The sequence below is a fragment of the Arvicanthis niloticus genome, chromosome 3 (assembly GCF_011762505.2).
Source record: "Arvicanthis niloticus isolate mArvNil1 chromosome 3, mArvNil1.pat.X, whole genome shotgun sequence".
NCBI lineage: Eukaryota > Metazoa > Chordata > Mammalia > Rodentia > Muridae > Arvicanthis > Arvicanthis niloticus.
The window spans coordinates 108,845,668-108,869,837 of NC_047660.1; the positions used below are offsets into that span (position 1 = coordinate 108,845,668).

The 24,170-nt window shown below is 49.3% G+C and overlaps 2 protein-coding genes and 1 long non-coding RNA gene across 8 annotated transcripts in view; 2 read left to right on the forward strand and 1 right to left on the reverse strand.

Annotated features, from left to right (window-relative positions):
• The first annotated feature begins 621 nt into the window (after positions 1-621).
• Positions 622-7,440, forward strand: Ihh (Indian hedgehog signaling molecule). 2 transcript variants are annotated; one of them, XM_034498453.2, is made up of 3 exons: positions 622-1,779; positions 4,156-4,417; positions 5,979-7,440. In XM_034498453.2, exons 1-3 carry the CDS (start codon positions 1,465-1,467, stop codon positions 6,635-6,637), a joined length of 1,236 nt encoding a protein of 411 aa, XP_034354344.1. In that variant the 5' UTR covers positions 622-1,464; the 3' UTR covers positions 6,638-7,440. The 2 variants fall into 2 exon arrangements, with proteins under 2 accessions (XP_034354344.1, XP_076787767.1); XM_076931652.1 differs by lacking the exon at positions 622-1,779 and adding an exon at positions 2,966-3,106.
• Positions 7,433-17,186, reverse strand: LOC143441791 (uncharacterized). Of its 2 annotated transcripts, none has more exons than XR_013109476.1 (4): positions 16,734-17,186; positions 11,314-11,399; positions 10,145-10,194; positions 7,433-8,059 (listed from the first exon to the last, which is right to left on the reverse strand). It is a non-coding gene; the product is annotated as an uncharacterized LOC143441791 (long non-coding RNA). The 2 variants fall into 2 exon arrangements; XR_013109477.1 differs by having other exon boundaries at positions 10,145-10,215.
• The window catches only part of Cfap65 (cilia and flagella associated protein 65), a 34,102-nt gene continuing 27,009 nt past the window's right edge, over positions 17,078-24,170 (forward strand). For all 4 annotated transcript variants that reach the window (XM_076931648.1, XM_076931649.1, XM_076931650.1 and 1 more), the window contains exons 1-4: positions 17,078-17,173; positions 19,471-19,645; positions 20,697-20,881; positions 23,529-23,631. In XM_076931648.1, the coding sequence (XP_076787763.1) occupies positions 19,517-19,645; positions 20,697-20,881; positions 23,529-23,631 (417 nt within the window). In that variant the 5' untranslated portion in view covers positions 17,078-17,173; positions 19,471-19,516. The remainder of the gene's footprint in view (positions 17,174-19,470; positions 19,646-20,696; positions 20,882-23,528; positions 23,632-24,170) is intronic.

Below are 24,170 nucleotides of genomic sequence, written 5' to 3' on the forward strand. Positions count from 1 at the left end.
TGTGGAACCCGTCACAAATGGCACACGATTTGACATTGTGGTGGTTATCTTTGCCCGTTAGCACACTTCTTCTGGTTTGGGCTCTATAGATTATAATTCATTCTGCCTTCCTGAATGTTTTATTAAAGTGCACAACCCTCATTCGCTTCCCTGGCAGCCTCTGTAGAGTCCATGGCTTCTAACACTTGTGAAGTAGAGCAAAGAGCGAGTGATTCAGGTGCAGCGCCTGTCTGCAGGTGGTTTGGGATCCTTTTGGCTTTTTTTTTTTTTTTTTTTTTTTTTTTTTAAATCCAGCACGCTCAGTGCTCTTCCATCTCTGTGGATGCCCTGCTTTAGATGTTCTTCTGCCTTGGCCTTTCCCTTTTCACCTTCATCTCCCTTTGTTTATTTTAACAGGGTTTTCAGCCCTATTTGACCCTTGACAAAGCTACATTGCCTCCACCCCCATCCCCCAGTTCTGTGCCCCGTATAGGGTCCCGAGCTGTGCATCGGGTCAATATAGAGCCCTGCTCCTCCAAGCTGAGAAAGGGAATGTTGCCAGGGCCAGGGTGGGGCACCAGGTTATGAATGACCTCCAGCTTTTGGGTTTGCTTCTCCGCAGGGGACACCGTAGGCGGTTGTGCGGTCCAGCCACTGCCCCCCGCCTCTTGCGTCCGGCTGCGACGTGGGTTGCGGTCTCCGTGGGGGTGGCATCTCCTGTCCAGGAGGTTTGCGCCTGGTGGGGCTCCCCGGAGCCGCGAGGAACGGGAAGGCGAGATCAGGGTGGGGTGAGGCCCATCAGGACGACAATCGCAGGCAGCGCAGGGGGCGCAAAGGGCAGCGGGCGGGTGGACGCGCGGCTGAGGAGCGCGCGGGACAGGGCTGGCTAGCCTTGGGGCCGCCCGCCCGAGGGGGAGGAGGCTGTGCCGCCCTTGCTGCAGGTTCGCTGTCGGGCGCGCAGGAGGCAGGGACATGGATAGGGTGCGGTCTGCGCGGGTCCCGAGCCCGGATCTCTTCCATTTCCCCTCTCACTTGACCCCGGGCTGCGCCGCAGACGGCAGCAGCTCCCGCTCTGCCCGAGCCGCCTGACCGCCGGGCCGGGGTGCTAACCACGGGTCCCTCCAGTCCGCCGGCCCGGCCAGCCCAGCCCAGCCCGCCGGCCCGCAGCCCCGCCGCCCGCCGCCCCCCGCCGTCGCCGCGTTGCCAAAACAAACGGGCCGGCCTATTTATTGGCGGCCGGCGAGCCGGGCAGCTCAGAGTCGAGGCGCCGAGGGGGACAGCACGCCGCCACCAGCCAGGGCCCCGGGCCCCCGCCCCGCACCTGAGTCCCGCCGGCCTTGAGCCGCGTCGCGCTGCCCATGGCGCCCCCGCCTGGAGTCCCCAAGAGCCACCCAGACGCCTGAGTCCCCGAAGCTGTCCCAGCCACGCGCCCACCCATCAGCCCACCAGGCGCCCTCGCCTGCTGCTCTCTCGGGCTACCCGGCCATGTCTCCCGCCTGGCTCCGGCCCCGACTGCGGTTCTGTCTGCTCCTGCTGCTGCTGCTTCTGGTGCCAGCGGCGCGGGGCTGCGGGCCGGGCCGGGTGGTGGGCAGCCGCCGGAGGCCGCCTCGCAAACTCGTGCCTCTTGCCTACAAGCAGTTCAGCCCCAACGTGCCAGAGAAGACCCTGGGCGCCAGCGGGCGCTACGAAGGCAAGATCGCACGCAGCTCTGAGCGCTTCAAGGAGCTCACCCCCAACTACAATCCCGACATCATCTTCAAGGACGAGGAGAACACGGGTGCCGACCGCCTCATGACCCAGGTGAGCGCGATCGGTCCTCCCAACGCGCCATCGAAGCATCGCCACCTGCCCGGCCCAATCCTCCCGCCTGGCACCTTTTCTCGACTGCCTGGCACGCCCCTTGGCACCTGCCCTTCTCGTGAATCCCGGGTGTCTTTCTGCCCAAAATGGGCTGGCCAAGGGACCCCGCGGGAGTGTTGGCATCCGGGATTCCGCCCGGTGTCTTTGAGAGGAGCTCTTTACTGCTGCCAAGGCCCACAGCTCAGCAGGTTGGCGGGCGGCCCCTCTGCCCGCGAGTGCTGGCAGCTAAGGTCAGATCTGGCACTTGAAGGTACCTCGACCTGGCTGCCTCTTGTGCCTCCGGGGACCACGAAATCCTTCCCCGCCTAACATTTCTCACAGCCCAGCCCTAGTCATTTCGAAGCCTTTTGGCACCCCCCGAGGCGGAAGAAGCCCAAGACACCAGGGACCCCGTGGCCTTTCCTCCCCTTGTGCCCTTGGTTAGCTGCGCTGCCCCCTCCTGGAGCAGCGTCTTGGCTGGTTCTGGGCTTAAGGACTAGCAGGGAAAAGTTGAGTGTGGAGGCAGAGGTAGGAAAGGGAACCAGCCGAATGAGCCCACGTGTCTGTCGCGAGGGCTGAGCGGCGCGGTTGCGGTTAAAGGGTGGGGTGCTGGAGCCGTCAGGCTCTGAGACCAAGCTTGGGGGATCCTCGAGCTTGGTGGCACGGACAAGAAGGATTGGAAATAGGAGTAGGGATGCCTAGGAAGGCAGGGAGCATAGCTGACATTAACTTATCTCTGCATGCTCGGAGCAGGACCCGACTCCACCAGACATCAAGGTCGCACACTTCTTTCTCAGAAGCCTGGTGTGCCTTGGGAGATATACACCCCTTTCTGCTAGGGTCTATCGGCTCTTTCCCGGTTAGTAGGCTGCCTTTAGGGAGAGCAGCTTAACCACGGCCTTCAGCATGCGCCCTGGCGCCGGGGCCGGCCGGCCGATGTCGGGGCCGAAGGTTGGCCGGTGGCCGGGCCGGGCTGGGCGCCGAGGAATGCAGATAAGGATCCGGGCCACAGGCTGGGCAATCATTGACAGCGAGCGCCCAGGCTCTGTACCCGAAGGAGGGGGTAGAGGGGAAGAGTCAAGCGGCCGCTGGTTAGTAAGGCAGACCGATGTACGTGAGGTCAAGAACTGGACCACAGGGATCTGGAAGGAGCTAACGGAGCCGAGCTATACCTCCCGGGGGGCGGCGAGCACCCTCAAGCCAGGCCTCACAATACGGAAAGCCTTGACTGTTGACTCCTGAGGTTAAGTCCAAGGGTCTGTAGGGTCTGAGTTCCCTGGGGGCAGAGGTAGGTTGATTCTTGGCGGGATCTCACACCTTACCTGAGTGTTAAAGACTGGTGGAGGGACCCCTCCTCGTAGGGTGGAGACTCCACCCCCTTTCCTCAGTCAAGTGCAGGGTCCTCTGGGCAAAGGACGGGGAATCCTGAATAGGCAGCCACCACTGCTGATCTCTCCTGTCCCCGGGGTGCAGCTCTACACTCACACCGTTCAAGGAAGATCCGAAGATTCAGAGCCAGTGTCTTCAGGTCAAAAGCTCGGTTTCTTCTAGATTCTTTCCTAAACAGAGACACTCCTCCCTGATAGAAGTGTGAGAGATCCCTGGTCCCTTATATGGGGGGGTCCCCTCGTGTTCAAGTCAGATAGGAGGGGTACTGGCTCTCTGCCTGAGGTGTCTCCAGCTAAGCATAGGCAGGTGTGCGTTGAAAAGAAGGTTCCAATGGGAATGTTTCGTGTCATTTGCTGGCGGGATCTAAGTAGAACTAGAATTTTCTTCCAACACACCCCCAGACCCCACTGGCTGTTGGGTCTGCACCTGCCAGTGCTGGCAGGGCTCGGTGTCTGGTGGCCTCAGCTCTGGGACTGCGGTGACACCTACTGGGCACCTTTGGCCTTGCATGCCCAGCAGGCCAGCCCGCAGGCAGTGAACTGTTCAATTTTCCTCCCTCGCGGCAGAGGACCCACCTTGCTGCCTAGGTAAAGCCTGAGCTACCCGGCTCTGGAAAAGCAGAGCTCCATTTGTGGCGAATCCAAACGCCAAGCAAGGGAGAGGGAGGGAGCCAAGCGGATCTCCACAGACTGGAGAAGAGTCCCCTGAGAGTGCGTGACTCCATGCGTCCTCCAGATTGGTGGCGCCACTGTGGCCTAGTTCCCTGGGGACTCCCGGCTGCTAGACGAGGAGAACACATTTAGAGTCCTCTATTCCCAAGGGAAAATGGCAGAGGTCCTCCCAAGCTTTCCAAGTCCCTTGGGTGCTGTGGGAGAGCCGGTCGAATCTTCTGTCACCTGCACCCGGGTGGGCTCCTTTCCCTAACTTCGAGCTCGCTCTCCTCCACAGCGCTGCAAGGACCGTCTGAACTCACTGGCCATCTCTGTCATGAACCAGTGGCCGGGTGTGAAGCTGCGGGTGACCGAAGGCTGGGATGAAGATGGTCATCACTCAGAGGAGTCTTTACACTATGAGGGCCGCGCGGTGGATATCACCACCTCAGATCGCGACCGAAATAAGTACGGACTGCTGGCGCGCTTAGCAGTGGAGGCCGGCTTCGACTGGGTGTATTACGAGTCCAAGGCCCACGTGCATTGCTCTGTCAAGTCTGGTGAGCCGCTGCTGCCGGGGGGCTGGGCCCGGGGTCGGGGCCGGGGCCGCAGGGCGTGGGCAGGCAGCGCAAGGCCCGCTAAGGCCAAGAAGGAGAAGATGGCTTCCAGGGAATGGAGGCGGGGACCCAAGGGAAGAGGATTTCCGAGGCGACAGCAGCGCTCTCTGCAGCTGCTTTGGACTGCTTGCTCCTCCCATGTCCGGTAGAGTTGCGGCAGGAGCCTAGTGAGACAGGGCCTATTCCCGAACCACTGAGTGCTGACCTGGTGGTCCACAGCCCAGAGACGGCCACAGGAAGTGCAAGACAGAACAAGTTGAAGAGATGGAGGAAGCCAGGTTGGCAGGCACCACTGTCCCCCATCCAGGCCCATGCAGAACAAGGCATGATGGGGCTAGGGGCCAGAGTGTGTCTAGACATCAGAGTGCCCGACCAGAAGCCCAGAGGTTCAGAACCTACCACCCAAATGCAGGTCAGGCCTCCCAGTGGGACGCAGGCCCAGTGGGGCGCAGGCGTCCCCGATCTCCTCCCCAGAGCCCCAAAGCTGGACATTTTGGAGGTAAATGGACTCAATAAAGTGGATTTTCCCAGATTGGCCGCCTTGTTGATCAAAACTGGCAGGCACCGGAGCCTTGCCCCTCATCCCCAGTCTCACCAGTGTCCCTGTCACTTACACTTACCCACTCATGAATGCTTCACATGGTTGTTCTATGGGTCCCACTTGGCTGCACACCCCCTCTACATGGGATTATATAGTTGTTACACTCCCAGACCGGCACACTAGACTTTTTTTTTTGAATTTTTGATTCATGTGGGTTCAAGAGGGTGATCCTACCTCCCCCTAACCTGACCCTTCCAACTGTATGTACCTGAAATCATACCCACTTCATCTGTAAACACCATCCAGAGGTCAGCTCGCCAAGTGACCCCTTCTGTTCATTACTCCTGACTCCAAACACCGATCTCAGCCCACCATCTGATGCCACTATACCCAGCCAACACATGAACTGAAAGTGATGGGTTTTGTCCTTGCCATTGACCCACCCCTGAGCACTCGCTCTGAGGATGCTTCAGGAACCTGTTTTCTCTATGGGCTGGTATTCCTCTAACTTGTATAGACTCAAATGGTCAGCTCTGTCACAGCACTTGGAATGTCAGTCTGGGAGGGCCGTTTCTTGGAGGTATTTGATTAAGTCAAATCTAGACCCAGCAAAGCTAAGCCAGCTTCCCCATTTACACAAGTCTGCAGCTTTCCTCTGTTCAGGTCACAAGTAACCAGCAGCTTTGCTGACCTCCAACCTTTGGAATTCATGGCAGAATCTAGTGGGGACATAATCTGGTGTTCCAGACCCTGTGTGTTCCTCTCATTGGCCAGGGTTTGGGCTAGGGAGATTCAAGCTATGGGTTGTTGGTAGGTTATCAGAGGCTGAGGTATAGTGATGGGGGTGAGGGGTTATCCTAAAACAAGAGACGCTCTCCTGGGCTAGGGAGCTGGAGGGAGGGACACTGTGCCTGAGAATGTGAGCATCCAGCAGTAACACCTTCATGTCCCTTCTACCTACAGAGCATTCTGCTGCTGCCAAGACAGGCGGCTGCTTTCCTGCCGGAGCCCGGGTCCGCTTAGAGAATGGGGAGCGTGTGGCCCTGTCAGCTGTGAAGCCAGGAGACCGGGTGCTGGCCATGGGGGAGGATGGGAACCCCACCTTCAGTGATGTGCTCATTTTCCTGGATCGTGAGCCAAACAGGCTGAGAGCTTTCCAGGTCATCGAGACTCAGGATCCTCCCCGTCGGCTGGCACTCACGCCCGCCCATCTGCTCTTCACTGCAGACAATCATACAGAACCAGCGGCCCACTTCCGGGCCACATTTGCCAGCCATGTGCAGCCAGGCCAATATGTGCTAGTAGCAGGGGTACCAGGCCTCCAGCCTGCTCGGGTGGCAGCTGTCTCCACCCACATGGCCCTTGGGTCCTATGCACCTCTCACAAGGCATGGGACACTTGTGGTGGAGGACGTGGTAGCCTCCTGCTTTGCAGCTGTGGCCGACCACCATCTGGCTCAGTTGGCCTTCTGGCCCCTGCGACTGTTTCCCAGCTTGGCATGGGGCAGCTGGACCCCAAGTGAGGGTGTTCACTGGTACCCTCAGCTGCTCTACCGCCTGGGGCGTCTCTTGCTAGAAGAGAGCACCTTTCATCCACTGGGCATGTCTGGGGCAGGAAGCTGAAGGGATTCTAACTACTGCCCTCCTGGAACTGCTATGCTGGATCCAATGGCCTCCTCACCAGGAAGGTTCTGGCCCTAGAAGGTACCTGGCCTGAGGATGTCTCCGTTCTCTGCTTCGAAGTGGAGACACCATTGAGACTTGACCAGGTAGTGCTGGGCCCCAAACCTTCATCTTGGTGTAGAGCTGTGAACTGAGCTGACAAGGGGGTGCTAGGCTCTCTTTTCCTAGAGACCTTAAGACCCAGCTAGCCCTGACTGTGATTCTTCACACCTCCACCTCCCTGCACGGGAAGGTCCCATTCCATCTGTCTTTGGACTGCTTATTCCAGTGTTTCTCGGGGCCTGGGTTTGTGACTTTACTGTTGGCAATTGGTCACAGTATGAAGAGAGGCTGCCCGTAGGTGGGCTTGCACCTCAGTTGATGCTGCTAGATTCCCTAGGAGCCAGCAGGGAGCTGGCTGGACTCACTGCCTCCCAGAACTGAAAGGCCACTGCCAGCCTGGATACCCTGAAACATGACCTCCCTGCAGGCTACACTCCGCCAGACTCCTGAGTCTTTGCTGACAATGGGCAGAGTCTCTGATCCAGGCAATGTGACCCTACTACCTGGGACTGGGGAAGGAGCCTGGATGTCCTTGCCACCCTTGCCCAGGCTAAGCTCCTTCTTCTGCTGAACCACACCCCAACCCCTCCTCCAGTCTGTCTCCTTCACCTTATTTATTGGCATGGAGGGGGAAACCCATGGGAGAATTTTGGAAATGTTTTGGTCTTTCTTTTGTAATAAAAATTATTTAAGTTGTTAGAGCCATGGAATCCACCCTGCTGAGTAGGACCAATATACAGGTCGCTACAGCTACGAGGCAAATGTCCCTACAGGCCCTTCCTCACCTGGCATGAAAATGGGGAGAGACTTTCACACAATTCTCCCTCAGCACGGCTGTGCCAGCGATAGGACAGAGGTAACCATCATTATTTCAAACACCCAGAGCCGCATACTGTGCCCTTGTGAGAGTTAGCTCTCCTGTTTCCTCTGAGCCTTCTCAGGCTCTGGGTTCAAGACTCTTTTCTACTGGTAATGAACTCAAGTATGAAAAAGAAAAGATTCTATGGAATTCATGTCTCTTGGTGGCCCATTCTGACTTCTTGGGTATGTCAGAGGTCCATGGCAGCTGTCAGCTATCATAATTCCCTGGGCAGCTTGTTTAAAGGCTGTTCCTCACTTCAAGTCTTCTGTCTTCATAGTTCTAAAGTTAGGCCCCAGGAGTTAATTTTTATAAATATCCAAAACATGGTGAATGGTCCAGGTGGCTTTTTGTCACCAGAAAAAAATACTTGAGAAAACAAGAGAAACTATGTATCTTGTCTCATGGTCTTTGAGGTTCCATTCTGTGGCCTGACAGCTCCACTGATCCCTTCATGACACCTGGGAAACAGAGACAGAGAGAACAGAAGGTCTGGGGTTGATATCTACCCTTCAGAAGCATGCTTCTGACTACCTACTTCTTACAGCTGGGTGCCACCATCTCACAGCCCGTCAGTTATGAACTCATCATTGAAGATGTTAGTGCCACTATCTGGGACCAAGCTTTCTGGGGGGGGGGGGGCATTTCCTTCCTATCCAAACCACACACAGTGCTGCTGTGTCTGGAGAAGACCCAGACATAGACAATGCCAAGTCAGAACAGCACCCTTCATATTCAATTCCTCCAGCCTAAGACAAATATTGCTGCACAAATCAGATCAACTGAGCAGTAGGCAATGATGGCCAGGGAAAAGCAAGGAGATCAGAAAAACAATACAAATCAATGCTCCTCAGCTGGATAAGGTGTTACATACCTATAGTCCCAGTGAGGCTGAGGCAGGAGGATCATGAATTGGAGGTCAGTCTGGGCTAGGTCATGAGACCCTGTTTCAAGACAAAATATAAACATCTTTGGTTGGCTATGGCAGCGCATAACCATAATTCTAGCACTCCCGAGGCAAAGGCAGGAGGATTGTCACAAGTTCCAGGCCAGGCAGGGCTACATAGCAAGACTTTGACAGAAAATAAACAAGCAAGCAAACCAACAAATAATCACTGCTCTGGGGGTCTGTGACATATGCCCCCACAGGCTGTGATCTCATGACGAGTAGTAATTGCTAAGTAGTTTTCTAGACTTTATACTTGCAGCCTTTTTAATGCTTATGACAACATCATGTGTCATTTTTCAAATGACTAAACACTGGCAATGATACAGCAAGGAATTTGTATCCTTTTAGTGTGTATCCTTCTCTGGCCCACCAGTGTCATGAGCTTTCTTTTCCTAGGGTGAACTTGTGATCTAGCATTCTTGGAAGTCTGTTGTATTGACACATCTAGAACGGACCCATCTCTCTCCGGCAGATTCTTGCTCACCAGGCTAAAATGTCCAAAGCTCTTATATAATGAGAAATATAAGGTGATGGTAATGATGTCCATTTTCTTTCTCATTCTTTCCCAGTAGACTTTCTATCTGGTAGATCAGGTTATCATGACAGTTGGAGAATGTGGATGGCCCTCCAGGTCATGGAGGACAGAGGGAGATGGAGACGGGGAAGAGAGAGGAGGAAGGTAGGGACACAGATCAGGGAGGAGAGAAAACAAAACAAAAATAAAAATTAAATTAATAATAGTGGTTATGGTGACCATCATCTTCATCACTAAGGTGGCAGGAGTGGGGTGGGGGGAAGGTCTGGAGTCAATGAAAGCAGAGTGGGGGCTCCTGAGCTGAGTTTCTCAAAGATCTGTAGGGAAGAGACATTTAGTTGGGGCAGCACGGAAGGAGGGATCCATTAGCTGAAGGAAGAGCATGGGGTTGGAAAAACTGGTGATAGATTGAAGACATTCAAGTAACACCACCAAAGACTGAAGGCAAGATGGGGGGAGGGAGGAGTCATGGTGTTCAGGAGAGGACCAAGTGAAGCGCAGCAATTTTAATCATGGGCGTCATCTCTCCTACTCACAAGTGCCTTCTGGCCTCAGTGGCTGCTGAGAGAGGTTTCAGATACAGATGCTCTACCTCCTTGTTTCTGAAAACTGGTTTTCCCCATGTACATGAGACCTCCTAGACCGGGGTTCTGCTCTCTCTGCCTGTACCCCACCCCAACTCCATCTTACTTTATTTAGTGCCACCGTGAGAGTCAACTGCAGGCAGAGTAGTTAGCAATGAAAAATCATTTCCTTCTCACAGTTCCTGAGGCTGGATGTCCACTATCAAGGTGCTGGCATCTTGGGAGGGCTTCTGTGCTGTGCCAGCCCGTGGCAAGTGCCAAATGGCTAGAGGGCTAAAAGAAGGGGCCGCACACGTCCTTTCATTGGGACCTCACTTGCAATGACTAAGCTATCCCCAGGACGTAGGTATTTATGCACACACAGGAGCAGAGCCCCCCTAACGACGCTTACAGGTATCTTAACACTCTTGACAATGATACATTGAGGATTATTTTTACAACACACGAATTTTTAAATTGAACCATTGAACCCCCATACCTTGAAAATGGACGGAGAAGGAACTCAGGCTATGCTTCTGTCCACATGTCCTGGGGGAGAGGGAGAGAGACCTGGAGAGAGTGAGATCTGGAGTGTTGGGGGTTCAGGAAACAAAGTTAGAGAACTTTCTAGTTGTGGGGGTTTCTGGAGCTGCCTGGGAAGACTGCCCTCAATGGGAGACCCCCGTGCAATTAGGTACCTCCTCTTGTCTATGCTGGGGCCTCTCTGAATGTACCCACCCCAAGCCATTCCAGTAGCTTTCCTCCTTGTTTAGAAAGAAGTCTGAGCGAAGTCCCCAAGTGGGCTTCACTCCTCTCCTTCTGCACGCATTGAGGGTGGACAGTGGGTGGACCCTGTTTTTATCAGAGCTGAACCCAGGCAACAGCTCTTTAGGCGGTAGTCTAGCACCTGGGAAACAGAAATAAGCACTTTCCATTATAAAGAACTAAGGCTTGGCCTTTATGGCCCTGCTTTACTTGGGCAAAGGTAGGCGAGTAGATCGTCAGGAGCTAGTGTGTGGAAGAGAGGTTCAGGGCACCCCTAGGAGCAGAAGGACATACATAATGGCTGTAGCTACAGGTGTCAGAGGGAGACTAGGATGTTGAGTGGGAACTAGAAACCATTGCAGCAGCAGGGCAAACAGCCCATGTGACCTGCCCAGCAAAACTGCCCAAAGAGGACAGATTCTAGCAATGGAGTCTGTTGATGGAGAAGCACAAGTCCTGTTTTTCACTCCAGAGGGTTCTTCTGTGCAGATAAACCTCCCACCACCCCGTGCCCTCTGGCCTCTGGATGGCTGCACCTGCTGAGGCTCAGCCCCCACGTCCCACACCCCAGTCAGCTTCTCAAAGCCTCTTTGTTTCTCAGACTGAACCTGGCCAGCCCAGATCTGATAAGGCCTCTATGGGTAGATAGCAGCCCAGCCCCATGTTCTGCACTGCCCTTAGCCACACCCACTGCCTCGCACGCACGCATCCACCGCATGCATCTACCCAAGATGGGCAGAGATTGGGGGGGGGCTTTCCTATCCCAGTCCAGGCATGTTTGTCTCTGGTGTAATCCTACCCACGGCCCCCTTAAAAAAAACTCTGTCATCCTACGGAGAGACAAAATAGAATGAGTATCACAGTTTCAATGATGAACAAATTAGCTTCCCAGGGAGAAAGTACCTTGTTTGCCTTTGTTTCTTCCAGTCTGGAACTCTTTCTATACATCAGGTGTGCTAGACGCACTATTCACACCAGGGCTTCAAGTCCTAAACACAAGTGAGGATAGCATTATTTCCTCATTTGCATGAAGAAACTAAGGCCTGGAGAGGTGTAGTTGATTTCCTAAATGCAATAGCAGAGCCTACATCAGAACTGGTGAGTCCATCTCAAGGGTACGAGAAGAAGACACTCCTACCCACTAACTAAAGGACCAGGAGTCTAGGAATGATCATAACTCTGTCAGAAAACAGTGGCCCTTGGGGAGGAACATCATAAATGCTGTGGGGTTTGGTATGGGGTGCTTAAGATATATCCATGAGTTCTCTGCTATTCCTCATCTTCAGGAAGGGCAGGAGCGGGTGTGAAGCTAAGTGACATCTAACAGGTAAGCTGTACGGCGGCTTCTGTCTGGTTCCACCTAAGTTGGGTGTTCTGGTCCATGGCCTGACAGAGCCCCTGACCAGCAGACAGCAATAACTGTCAGCATGGGAGGGCGCCTTCTGGACATCATTCTAACATGATTCTGGGTGTCAGACTCCTTGTCAGGCTTGCCCAGCAAGCCTCGTACCCGCGGAGCCACCTTGTCCCCACAGCTTTAATCTTTCAATCTTACGAGGAGCAAACAGTGGGCAGAATTAAAATCTAATAAAGAATAAAGTAGCAAGTTAATACTGGAAAAGCTTGGCAGACACACTTTAACAAAAAGATCAAGGTTAACAGCACCAATAATGCAAACTGGCATGATAAAAAAAAATTCTAATGAAGACAGAACCTTGCGCACGGACCACAAGTGAGCTCTGTTGCCATCTTGGTTCAGGAGGTCTTTCACATCCAAAAGAAGCCTGCTGTCATGTTAAGATATCTTTGCTTTAGGAAAGAAGGGTCTTGATCAGAAGTGGTCCTTTCTTTACCTTGTTGTTTGTTGTTAAATCTTATTTTTAAAAATCTGATGTGCATGGATGTATACGGATGAGTGGCCTGCATGTATAGAGGCCAAAAGATGGTGTTAAATCCCCTGGGACTGAAGGCATAGATAGTTACAAACCACCAGATAGGTTCTGGGGATCGAACCTGTGTCCTTTGAAGAGCAGCTAGTGCTCTTACCCACTGAACCATCTCTCCAGGCCCTCTTTTTAGAAGTCCTGTATCTCATGCTTCACAAGCTTTGAAACAGCTGTTCAGTTTTCTCTGTTGGCAGATGTCTTAGTTTCTTTTCCTGTTGCTGTGATAAAATACCCTACCAAAAACAGCTTAATTGTAAAGGTGTTCAGTTCAAGGGAACAGTCTAGCATGGTGACCAGCATGGTGAGTCAAAATGGGAGACGTTTGAAGCAGATAGTGATGAATGTCTGTCTATGGAATGTTGCCACCCACAGTGGGCAGACCTTCCCACCTCAGCTTCATCTAGATATTCCCTCACACGTGTATCTTGTCTTCTAAGTGATGCTAGACCCTGACAAGCTGACAATTAACGCTAGCCATCACAACTAATAAGGAGACTGGATCTTAAAAAGTAAAGGAGCAGGCTTTTATAGTAAATGAGTGCCGGGGTTGAATTCATATTTAGTGTGATGACCCCCAGGCTCTTTCTTAAGCACCCCAATTTCCTGTCCTCTCAGGGGTACCCTCTCTCAATTCCTTTTGTATTCTGGAGACTTGGTATTAGGGAAGAGAAGCTGGAAAGCAGAAGGAGAGAGGAAGGGGGATGGCCAGGACTTCTGGAGCTGTCCGTGGTGCTGGTGCCTCAGTAAGCATGGAACTGGTGAGCCAGAAGATCACGTGGGCAGAAAGGGAAGGACAGTTAAATGTGACATGCCCTCTGCCAATGAGGAGGATCAGTAAGTGGAGACTCAGACTTGAAGGACTTCATGTTGAAACAAAGACCTGGGTGTGCGGTTGCTAGTAAGGTAAGACTGTCCTCAACACTGAGTTGAAACTCATAAAGCATATCTTTACTGCCCATTAACCGACCACCACAGCCCCACAAACTGTAAGTTTGGTTTCTCAGTTTTTTTCCCTACATACCCAGGCTCTATCCCATGGCCAAAGAACTAAAAAGTCAATACCTGGCACAATGTAGGCTCTAAGACACTGCTCTGGCCCATGGGAAGGTGATGTCTGATCTGAGAAACCCAGTGCCTATACTTTATCATTTGTTAAGGTTTTTTTTTTTTTTTTAAATAAAACTCTCATTTGTTCCAATTTTACAGATGAGTAAAGAAAGGCTTTACAATTTGTCTCATATTGTCCAGCTATTGAAAGATGGAACTACATGCCTTTACACCCAGCACTTAGGAGGCAGAGCCAGACAGATCTTTGAGTTCTAAGCCAGCCTAATCTACAGAGCAAGTTCGGGATAGCTAGAGCTACTCAGAGAAACCCTGCCTCAAAAAACAAAAGCAAAAAATCAACCAGCCATCCAACCCCCCAAACAAACAAACACCAAAGAGAAAGATAGAACCAGAACCTAAACGTGAATTTTCTAAGAAGATGGAATGTCGAGTGGTTTTAGTCTCCATTTCCTTACCCTTGGCCCACGTGGATTTCTACTCTGTGGTAATTTAGGGAGTAGGTGGAGGGAGAAAATTGTCTGAGAGGTAGGCTTGCATAGGAAAGGTAGAAACCCACAAGTTGGTCCTGAGCAGGTAGAAAGTCTTTCCTTTGAATTCTCCTGTCATATGACAGCTGTAATGGCTCATCTCTGTTGTCAGCTTGGCTGATTCCTTCCAGAGACATACCTCTGGGCATGCGTACGAGGGTGTTGACAGAGAGGTTTACCGAGTAGGGAAGATTTACTGTGAATGTGAATGGCATCATTCCATGGTCTAGAGGCCCTGGGCTGAATAAAAGGAGAGACGTAAGAAACTCGGAAGAGTGAAGAATGTCAGCACTGCCCTTTCCTTGCTTCCTGATCTATGAAGATGTGAGGGGCCCCAGACACATGCTCCCACTGCTGTGAACTCTGCCATGCCTTCTCCACTGTGCTGGACTAGGTCCTCTCAAGTCTTGAGCCCAAACAAATCTTTTCTTCCTTTAAATTTCTTCTAACATGTGTTTTGTCGCAGCAATGGGAAATGTAACGAGTGCTCTTCGGTTGTGGAGGGGCAGTCATTTCATCTGCAAGGGATGGGTGGACTTGTTTACTGGTCAGCAAAGCATTCCTGGCACTTAGGTACACTGTGTTTGGCTTTCCATACCTCAGGACAGCAAAAGCAGCCTCCATCCTCGGAGAAACAGAGGAGGGGGTGTGGAAAGGAGAAGATGCTCCCTTCCGAGTGCACTGCAGAGAGGCTGAGGCTGGTAGAAGGAGAAGGAGCACAGACAGATGCGTGGCTTATGTATAGAGATCAGAGGGAGAAAGTGTTTGTTCACCCCGTTTTCATGTGCTTAATCAACGAAACACTGGGTTTTGGAAATTAATCTATAAACCCTTTGTGTTGAAGGCCTACATCCCTAGAGGCCAAGGCAGGGCGATTTCAAGTATGAGGCCAGTATGATCTACAAAATGAGGACCTGTATCAACAGACAAACAAAAGAGAAAAAAATTATCCACAACAAATAGATAAGGAGGTCGAAGGTCAGAGACATTGTGACTTTTTCAAAGCCTCACATTCAGAAATTAATAAAGGTGGATCCCAGGCCTGTCTGATTTTCCAGTCTGATCTTCTCTATTCCAGGGGAAGCTAGTGAGAAGACACTTGGGAAGGAAACATGTAGTGAAGCCCAAATTGCTAACTGTGCTTTGTCCCCCAGCCCCAGGCTTCAGACAGGGGTCTCAGGGTTCCCATCTATCCTTACTTTTTCCAATACTTTGGTTCTTATCATTTTTCTGAATCATTCACAGCCTTGAAGCAAACAGCACCTGTGTCTGTGGGCCTAAAGAGGACATGGCCACTCAGATCCAATGCCTAGTATCTTCTAAGGGGATTTCCAAGGCAAACCTTCCCTCTCCTCACATCCAGTGACCAACTATGACCTTCCCGGTATTCACCTTCTTGAGCAAAGCCCAGTATGTGGGGGCCTCTCCTTGGGAGTCCCCAGATAAGTGGAAGTCACTCTTCAGAGCTTCCACTTAAAATTTCATAGAAGCACAAGCCACAGGGCTTGGGAACAAAAGAAACTGTCCTTCTATCGTCCTAGCCTAGAATTTACCAATATATAAACAGAAGATACAGTGAAGGAGTTCCTCAGGGGGAGAAGACCAAAGGACACGTGGGCTCAGAAAAGTCTGATGTTTATCATCAGCTTTTTCTTACTGGGATCCCTGAGGTCCCCACCAACCCTGCACCAAGGGTCAATGTTCTCAATCTTTTTTGGCAGTAAGTATGGAAAGGGATTTTCATTTATTCATTTCTATTCATCATTTCATTATCTGTTATTCCATTATATCATCATTCATTCACTTATTGCCATTTACACCCCCACTTTTTTGTCCATAAGGTCCAGCCGAGTCAGGCTGATTTAAAAAAAAAAAAAAAACTTGAAGAAAAACAAAAAAGGAGAAATCATTATAGAAACTCCAAACAGGAAAAAAAAAAAAAAAAAAAAAAAAAAAAAAAAAAAACCTGGCATCACGTTCAAAGTACAGCCTCCAGATTCTGAGAAACCAGTGAAACACTCAACTGAATTCCACATTCCTTAATCCCGAGAGAATTCCAGGCTTAATCAGGCCAGCATGACTTAACTGACCTCCTGGCCCTCCCTTGAAGCAGTCCTGCCCTCCCCCAGTCATGTGATCCCTCAAGCAAACTCAGGTCACCTTGTCACTTCAGTCCATCGCCCACCTCACATAAGTGAACCCCAATCCTCCAAACTTGCTTGCTTATTTTCTGGATTTGCTTGCAGCTCTCCAAGTTCTCCCTCTATAACCATACCACACCCCTTTCATTCTGAAGAGAAATGGGTTCACTGTTCAGGCAGTAAAACTCTTTAATTGCCAAAGAATGAACTTTGAGATTCTTGGCTTTGTCTACGTCACCTTCGCCCAATGATACCTTTCTCGCAGCATGTACACCAATGCGCAAGCAAAAAGAATTTCTTCATACATTAACTTTTGTCTCTCTTCAAACAAGTTAATTTATCTTGGTCTTGGACCAAAAGACACCTGGAAGAAAATGCCAAAGACATTCTCTTTCAGCAGCAGAAGGAACACATTTATAAGTCCTATGCGGTAAGAAATAACCAGAGACCGTTTTCAGTGAACCATTGTGACCATAGGGTACTAGGCTCTGAGTCTCGATCAGTGTCTACTTCAAGAGATTAGGAATGACTCCCGTTCAGGTAACCTGTGAGTACTGAGCCCAACAGTCATCTATGAATAAGGTTGTCAACTAAAGTAATAATTGCCAGGACATTATGAAAATTGGGGGAACCGTGTTTACCTTGTCTGGAATGGAAGAAGACCACAGCTGATACCACAGCAAGGACAGTCTTGGACTCAAGACTTAACATTAGGGAGATTAAATTTGAGCAGGCATTGACTGGGTGATGCTTAGTGATGCTCAAAGCTTTAGTTCTTAGCACAAAAAGAAAAAAAATATAAAGAAAGAAAAAGAAAAAAGAAGAAAAAGAACAGGAAAGAAGAAAAAAGAGAGAAAATAAAGGAAATGAAATGAAATGAAAAGGGAAAACAAAACAAAAGAAAGAAACGGACTCATTCGCTTTCTCTGATCCTTGGCTCTTTTGGGTTGCCGTCGTTGCCATGGGATACCAAGAGACGCTGTGTCCCGCGCGTCCTGTATCTATGGAGACGTCAGCCTGGCGTTTGCGTGAGTTCTGAACGTTGGAGCCCAGCGAGAGGAACAAGTGTCAAGAAAGGAAGGTATCTGTACCAAGGCCCCCTTTTACAGGAAATCGTCGCGGGTCCTCAGAAAGCCTTTTTGTTGTGGGCGAGATTAATTAGATGCAGGAGCCAGGAGACCCTAAGAAGCCCCCTAAGTAAATTTTGTTCCCTTTGTTTTCCGGTTTTCTCCCTCAGCTCTACTTGACCACTTCCTACCCCTACCTCTACTCCCTGGTTTTTCACCGGTCAGTTTGGAAAAATTTAAGATCAGAAATTAGGCAAATAAAAGAAGCTGGTGAAATTCTTCCAACCCCTGAAACTTAGAAAATTGGTTTAAAACACAACCTCCCCACCCCCCGCCGCAAAAAAAAAAAAAAAAAAAAAAACCAAACCCACAACTGCATGGTTTTTTTTACAGCAAAATGTTGGAAATGATTTCATTTGTCACCGGACAGGCTCCATGCTTACTGCCTTAAGCCCGGGCTGGACCACTTTTCTACCCTATTTCGTCTCTTCTTTGGCCTTTCAGAGATAGATCTGTGTGTTGAGTGGGGACTTTTTCAGAGGGGTGAGGCAGGAACCATCTATTGAATCTCCTGGTGTCTGAGAGGGCAGGGACTAGGGACAGGAACTAAAAGCTATCCAAGGACAGAAAAGTAGCAACTCTCCTCCCTGCCTCCAGCTTGCCTTTCTTGGGTCCCGTCTGAACACTCACTTTACATTTGGGGTAGGAACCTTACTTGTTTTGTGTGGAGTGCGTGCTATATCCGATGTGTTTGGTAAGTGCTCTGTGAAGGAATGGATGAGATGAAAGCAGGAACCTGAGATGGTTTCTCCAGTGGTTAGAGAACCCTCTAGGAGCAAATGAGTCAACAGAGGGTTTCTCTGGTTGGTGGAGAGAGAATGAGATTGTCTGTGGGAAATGTGTAACCTTCCAAAGGTGATCATGAGATTGTTACATCTCATGGAAACTTAACATGGGAAGCTTAACTAGACATCAACTTGAAGGAGATTTTTAGGTCACAGCCAAGCATGATGGTGCAGACCTTTAATCCCAGTGCTAGGGAGGCAGGGGCAGGTTGATCTCAGGGTTTGAGGCCACCCTGGGCTATAGAGCTAGTTCCAGGACACCCAGAGTTACACAGAGAAACTTTGTCTAAAAAACAAAACAAACAAAAAAAAAAAAACAGGGAAAAGAGGCAAGTCACATGCAATCATAAACAATTGCAGGGATTAAAACATCTGTCGAAAACCTCAAAACACTGCCTGGCTCATTAGTTCTCAGTAGATGACCAGCTCAAACTGATACTATTTGGATATGGATAATCTTACTTAAAGAAGTGAAAAGGGAGCTGAACAGGGTGAACTATCTAAGTAAGTTCAAACTAAGTATTCCAGCTTCTCTGTCCAGTGTGGTGGCTACTAGGCAACCTTAACTATTGAGCACTTGAAATTTGGGTGGCCTGAATTGAGATAAATTGTGAATATAAGATGCACTGGACTGGAGAGAGGATTCAGTGCTTAAGACATTAGTTCTGAACACACACGTATTGTGTTCACAATACGTGTCCCACAGCTACCTCTAACCAGAGCCAGGGGATTAAATACCCCCTCTGGCTTCCACTAGTACCACCTGCATGTGGCACACACACACACACACACACACACACACACATATATACACACAAATTTAAAAATTAAAAAAGAAATAAGATGCACTGTTGGGTGCACTCTTTTAATCCCAGCACTTGGGAGGCAGAGGCAATCTGATCTCTGAGAATTCAAGTCCAGCCTAGTCCATATAACAAGTTCCTAGCTAGCCAAAGCTACATAGTGAGGCTATGTCTAAAAAAAAAAAAAAACAAGAACAAACAAACAAAATAGCAAGCTAAACAAACCACAGAGTATGCCAGTAAGCAGTATCCCTCTATTGTTCCTGCCTCCAGGTTCCTGTCTTGAATTCCTGCCCTGACTTTCCTGAGAGTTGTAAGCTAAGATTAACCCTTTGCTCTTCCAAGTTGCTTTTGGTCATAGTGTCTATTACAGCAATAGAAAGCAAAGTAAAACACATGGTAATGTCACGTGTAGCCATGCAAGGAAAGGGCTGAACAAGCCTTATACAAAGCCCCTCCTCCATGTGGTTTCTGGAGTGGTACTTTAGGCCACTGAGCAAAGCTCTGGATCTTGTGTTCAGGCTTGTCGCTCATGGCTCCGCCCCTTATCAGTAGCACTTGTCAAAATAAAGAGCAAACCTCTCCTCCGTCTCCACTACAGACTCCACTGGGGTCTCCTCCACCCAACTCACTCTTTCACTTCCTCCTCTGCTCCTCTCTCAGCTCCAGATTCATATACAGATCTGGTAGGAATTTTTGGCTTTGCTAGATGCACATCCAGACAAACCAATGCCACATCATAAGGACCAGGGACAGTGGAGACTGTACTGTGAACACCATGAATGAAGAGTCCTGCCTGAGTGCCAGCACACTGGGAAGTAGCAGTGTCACTACCCAGGTGAGGGTATGGATGGGGTGGTAGATCAAGTATGACAAGGCCAAGTAGCGGCATGGTCATAGTATAATAGGGTGAAAGTCTGGGGGACTGACTTTCCCATGTATACTCTGACACTCACCCCCCCCCCCCAGATGGAGCCCTGGGCAGACTTGAGTGCAGGTGGGTGCTGGGAACTAGTTTATAGTGCTATAAAAGGTAACTTTTATTCACCTGATGTAACTGTCATCTCAGAAGCATACTGCCTCCATCTGTTAACCTAGGCCTAGTCCTGGAAGCCTGTAACCTCCACACAGTCTTACCTAAGCCTAGAATGTTTTCAGCCTCAGAGGCTCACTGCTGAATAAGTGCACCCTTTCTTGTTCTTTCTGACCTTTGGCTGGCTGGTTCAACTCAGCTGTTCTGGCTCAGACTCCTCTTCACACTGACTGATTCAAACTGGATTCTTTCAGCTTCTCCTGAGTTGTTCTGCTTGATCTCAAACTAACTCTGGAAATCTGTTCTAATCTTCTGGCCCCTTTTCATTCTCTGGCTCATTCTGTCTTCACCTGTGTCTAGCTTGGTTTGTATCTGCAACCTGTCCTCTATAACTGTCCTGATAAAACTGCCCCCCACCTTCTGTATTGTCCCTCAAGTGGCTTCTCTTTCTGCTCTCTCCTCATGAGAGTTGGGCATATCCTACTCTGTCAAATCTTTCTCTGATTTGTCGCTTTGTCTGCCACTGGATTAGACATCACTTTTAAACATGGGTACTTCTTCTACAAACTTTACCTTGGTTGTTTGGGATTAAAGATGTGTAATAAAGGCCTGACTGTATTCCAGCCAGAGGGATTAAAGGTGTGTGCTAAGGCTGATCCACACCACAACTAGAAACAGGTTTGTCCAGTAAACAGCACAATCTTGGGGTTCACAGTGTGATCACATATCCTGCAATGCTATGCCCAAGGGTGAGGCGACGTCATCATCCCTTAAGTGCTAAAAGCAGGATGGAGCTTGGAGATCTTCGTCTGTTTCCTGAGACTCAGTTTCTTCTCCTTTTATGCCACCTGAACAGCTTGTAGATCCCCTGACCAGGCAAATATGCTTCATAAGGAAGCGAAATGATTCGAAGAAGAGAGTGATCTGGGGCATCGAGGTCGCCGAGGAGCTGCACTGGAAAGGCTGGGAGCTGGGGAAGGAGATCACAAGGACCCTGGTTCTGAAAAACCTCTCCTTGAAAACCCAGAAGATAAAGTACAGGTACCAGAATGAGGGACCAGGGACCTAGCACCCGAGCCTTCAAGTTCCCAAAGTGGGTTTCTCTTAAAAAGAAAACAAAACAACCTTTAAAAGGTCACCCAGTCAGAAGAACATTCAAAACACGTGCAGTGTGAAGAATCCTAGAAATAATGACTAACTGGAGCCCACACCCTGGGACCTTCCTACTTGCAGAGAACAACTATCCTGCCTCCTGTTCTAATGACTTTCTTGCTTTTCCCAGATGAATTTGCCATGTGTGTTGGCATCTTTAAACAATACAGTCCAATTTACATTATCAACTTCAAAGGAAAGGGTATGATTTGCCTTTGTAACCTTTTCTTTTTAAATGCAATTTGTCTTTCTGTGTGCACCTCTAGTATTCCTGTTTTTCTAAAGAGCCTTTCAAAATGTTCCTTTATCTATATGTAATTGCTTTTGGGGAATGGTTTGGTGATGTATTTCTTCAACTGAATGTGCAGTTTTCTCAGCACTATTGTTGGCCCCGGTGCACTCCAGTTGATGGGCTCCCTCAACTGTGGAATACTGACTGCCGAACTGTGTAGGTCTCTAGCTGGAATATGATCTGTGCTCCTGATTTACCAGTAGAATCCTGTGGTTAATTGGTAGAATTTGCAGTAAACTTACTTGGTCATGTAAGTCCTTCATCTTCTCAAGATTACCTGTTGTTCTTATCCCTTTGAACTTTCATAAAAACTTAAAATCAGCTCAATATACATATAGCCAATTTTTGGTGTGTGAGATTTGTGATTTGGCTGAACACATGAACGGACTTGAGAACTTACTACACATTACAGTACTGAGTCCTCCTACATCTGGTTCTCAAGTGCTGGCATTATAGGTATGTGTCACTGTGCCCGGCTGTATGTGATGTGCTTTAAAGTTGTTTTCATCATTTGTTGGCTGATAGTTTTTTTTGAAGGTTGTTGACTTTTTTGTTTGTTTTGAGATAGGATCTTATAATATAGGCCTACCTGGCCAAGAACTCACTTTATAGACCAGGCTAGCCTCGAACTTGTGGCAATCCTCTTGCTTCAGACTCCCAGGTGATGGAATTACAAATATGAACCGCCATGACTGGCTAGGTTTTCTAATACTTTCCAAACGCTTGTAAGACTTACTTTTATTGATATGCATATGTGTGTATGCCTGCATGTGTATACATGCACATGTATGTGGGCAACCTTGAGGCCAGAAAGGGGACACCATTGGATCTCCTAGAGCTGAAGTTACAGGCAGTTGTGACCTACCATGTGGGTGCTGGGAACCAAACTTGGGTCCTCTGAAGGAACAGCAAGTGACCCCAAGTAGTGAGTCAACTCTCCACCCACTAACATTTTTTTAATTGGGTATCATTTGTTTTGTCTTTTCCCTATTTTGATTATATGGTAAATTATATCAACTGACTTTCTGCATTAAAGTAGTCATGCATATTTGGATAATTCCACCATTATTTTCCTCCTCCTCCTCCTCCTTCTTCTTCTTTCTTCTTCTTCTTCTCCTTCCCCTCCTCCTCCTCCTCCTCCTCCTCCTCCTTCTTCTTCTCCTTCTCCTCCTCTTCCTCCTCCTCCTCCTCCTCCTCCTCCTTCTCCTCCTCCTCCTCCACCCAATACTTGTATCTGAGTAAGAGTAGTCTAGTTTTGTTCTGCCTCTGTTAGAATTTGGTAATAATATATGGTTGTTTCAAAAACAGTGTTAGGGAGTGTTTCTGTATTATCCTGAAGAGTTTAAAACCAGAGCGTCTTTCCTCTAGTGCAAGGCAGTATTTGCTATGATCCCTCTGTTCTAGCATGTTCTTTATGGGAACGTTCTTGCCTACACTTTCCGTTTCTTCAGTGGTTTTGAGTGGCGTGACTACAAAGTTGATTGACTAATTCTCGGGTTGGTTTTGTGTGCTGCATTTTCTGTGAATATGTTTGTTCTACCCACACTTACCAGGCCACTGGTGCAGCCATTGTCAACATCATGTTCTTTCTAACACCCTCAAAGTCTGCTGCTCCTGTGCACCCCTGCTGGGTCCCTCTAAAGTCAGGACAATTTATCCTAGCTCTTTCCGTGACCGTCATCCTCAGCAGAGACACGAGTCTTGGTGTGAATAACGGGAGGAGTAGGGAGTAGGGAGCCAGGTGTGGTGGCACATGCTTGGAGGATCAGGAGGAGTTTGAGGCTTCATACAGCAAGTTTGAGGCCAGCCTGTGCTATATGAGACCCTGTCTCCAAGCAAACAATGAACTGTGTATATGAATATGTGTCTATGTGTATACATACATGTGTGTATGGTGGGAAGGACTTAAGGATATAACCTATTTGGTAGACTGCTTAGCATGTATCAAGCCTGGATTTGATCTCCAACACTGTATAAACTGGACATGGTGGAACATGCCTGTAATCCCTGCACTAGGGAGGTAGATACAGATTTGAAGGCAGAGGTCACATTTAGCCACATATCAACTTCAAGGCCAGCCTGGGCTACATGAGACCTTGTCTCAAAAAATAAAATTACTAGGAGTAGGTACACATGAGTCCCCTTACAATTCGGCCCCTTAATGAGTGACTTCAATCTTCCAGCTTCCTCTGGTGGTTCTGAGCCCCGCCTCAGACGTGCTCACCACCTGGCTCTTCTCTGCAGGCCTCCCAAGACCAAATTCTTCTTCACTATCATTGCACAGCCCATCTTCCTGAGCCCAGGCATAACGCTCACACTCCCCATTGTCTTCCGGCCTCTGGAAGCGGTAAGATCAGCCCGACACGACACACAATGCAGTGTGGGGAAGGGCAAGAGACCTCAGAATAGAAGGAATGTCTGAACAGCAGGGGTCTCCACACACACCTGTACATCCCACATTTGGGAAGCAGGAACAGGTGGATCTCTCTAAGTGTAAGGCCATCCTGGTCTACATAGTAAGTTCAAGCCAGTCAAGGCTACAGAGTGAGATCCTGTCTTACAAAAATAATCAACCAATGAAACAAAAAATAAAAGAAAAAATAAAAGAAACTACAGCTTGTGAAGACCCCAAAAGGGGCTCCAGACCTTGATCTTGTTCAATAAAGGGGTGTTTCCCATGAGACATGGGGTCAGAAAGGCTGTAATTATCACCAGAAAGCTCTGACTCATTAGGCACTGAGTCTCTGCAAGGTTCCTCAGAATGTGTTTGTGTAAAACTTTCTGTCTTTGAGGCTCATTATATTGGGTTACAGCTTCACTCTGTTGCCCAGGTTATCCTAGAACCTCTAGACTCAAGGGATCCTCCTGCCTCAGGTTCTTGAGCAA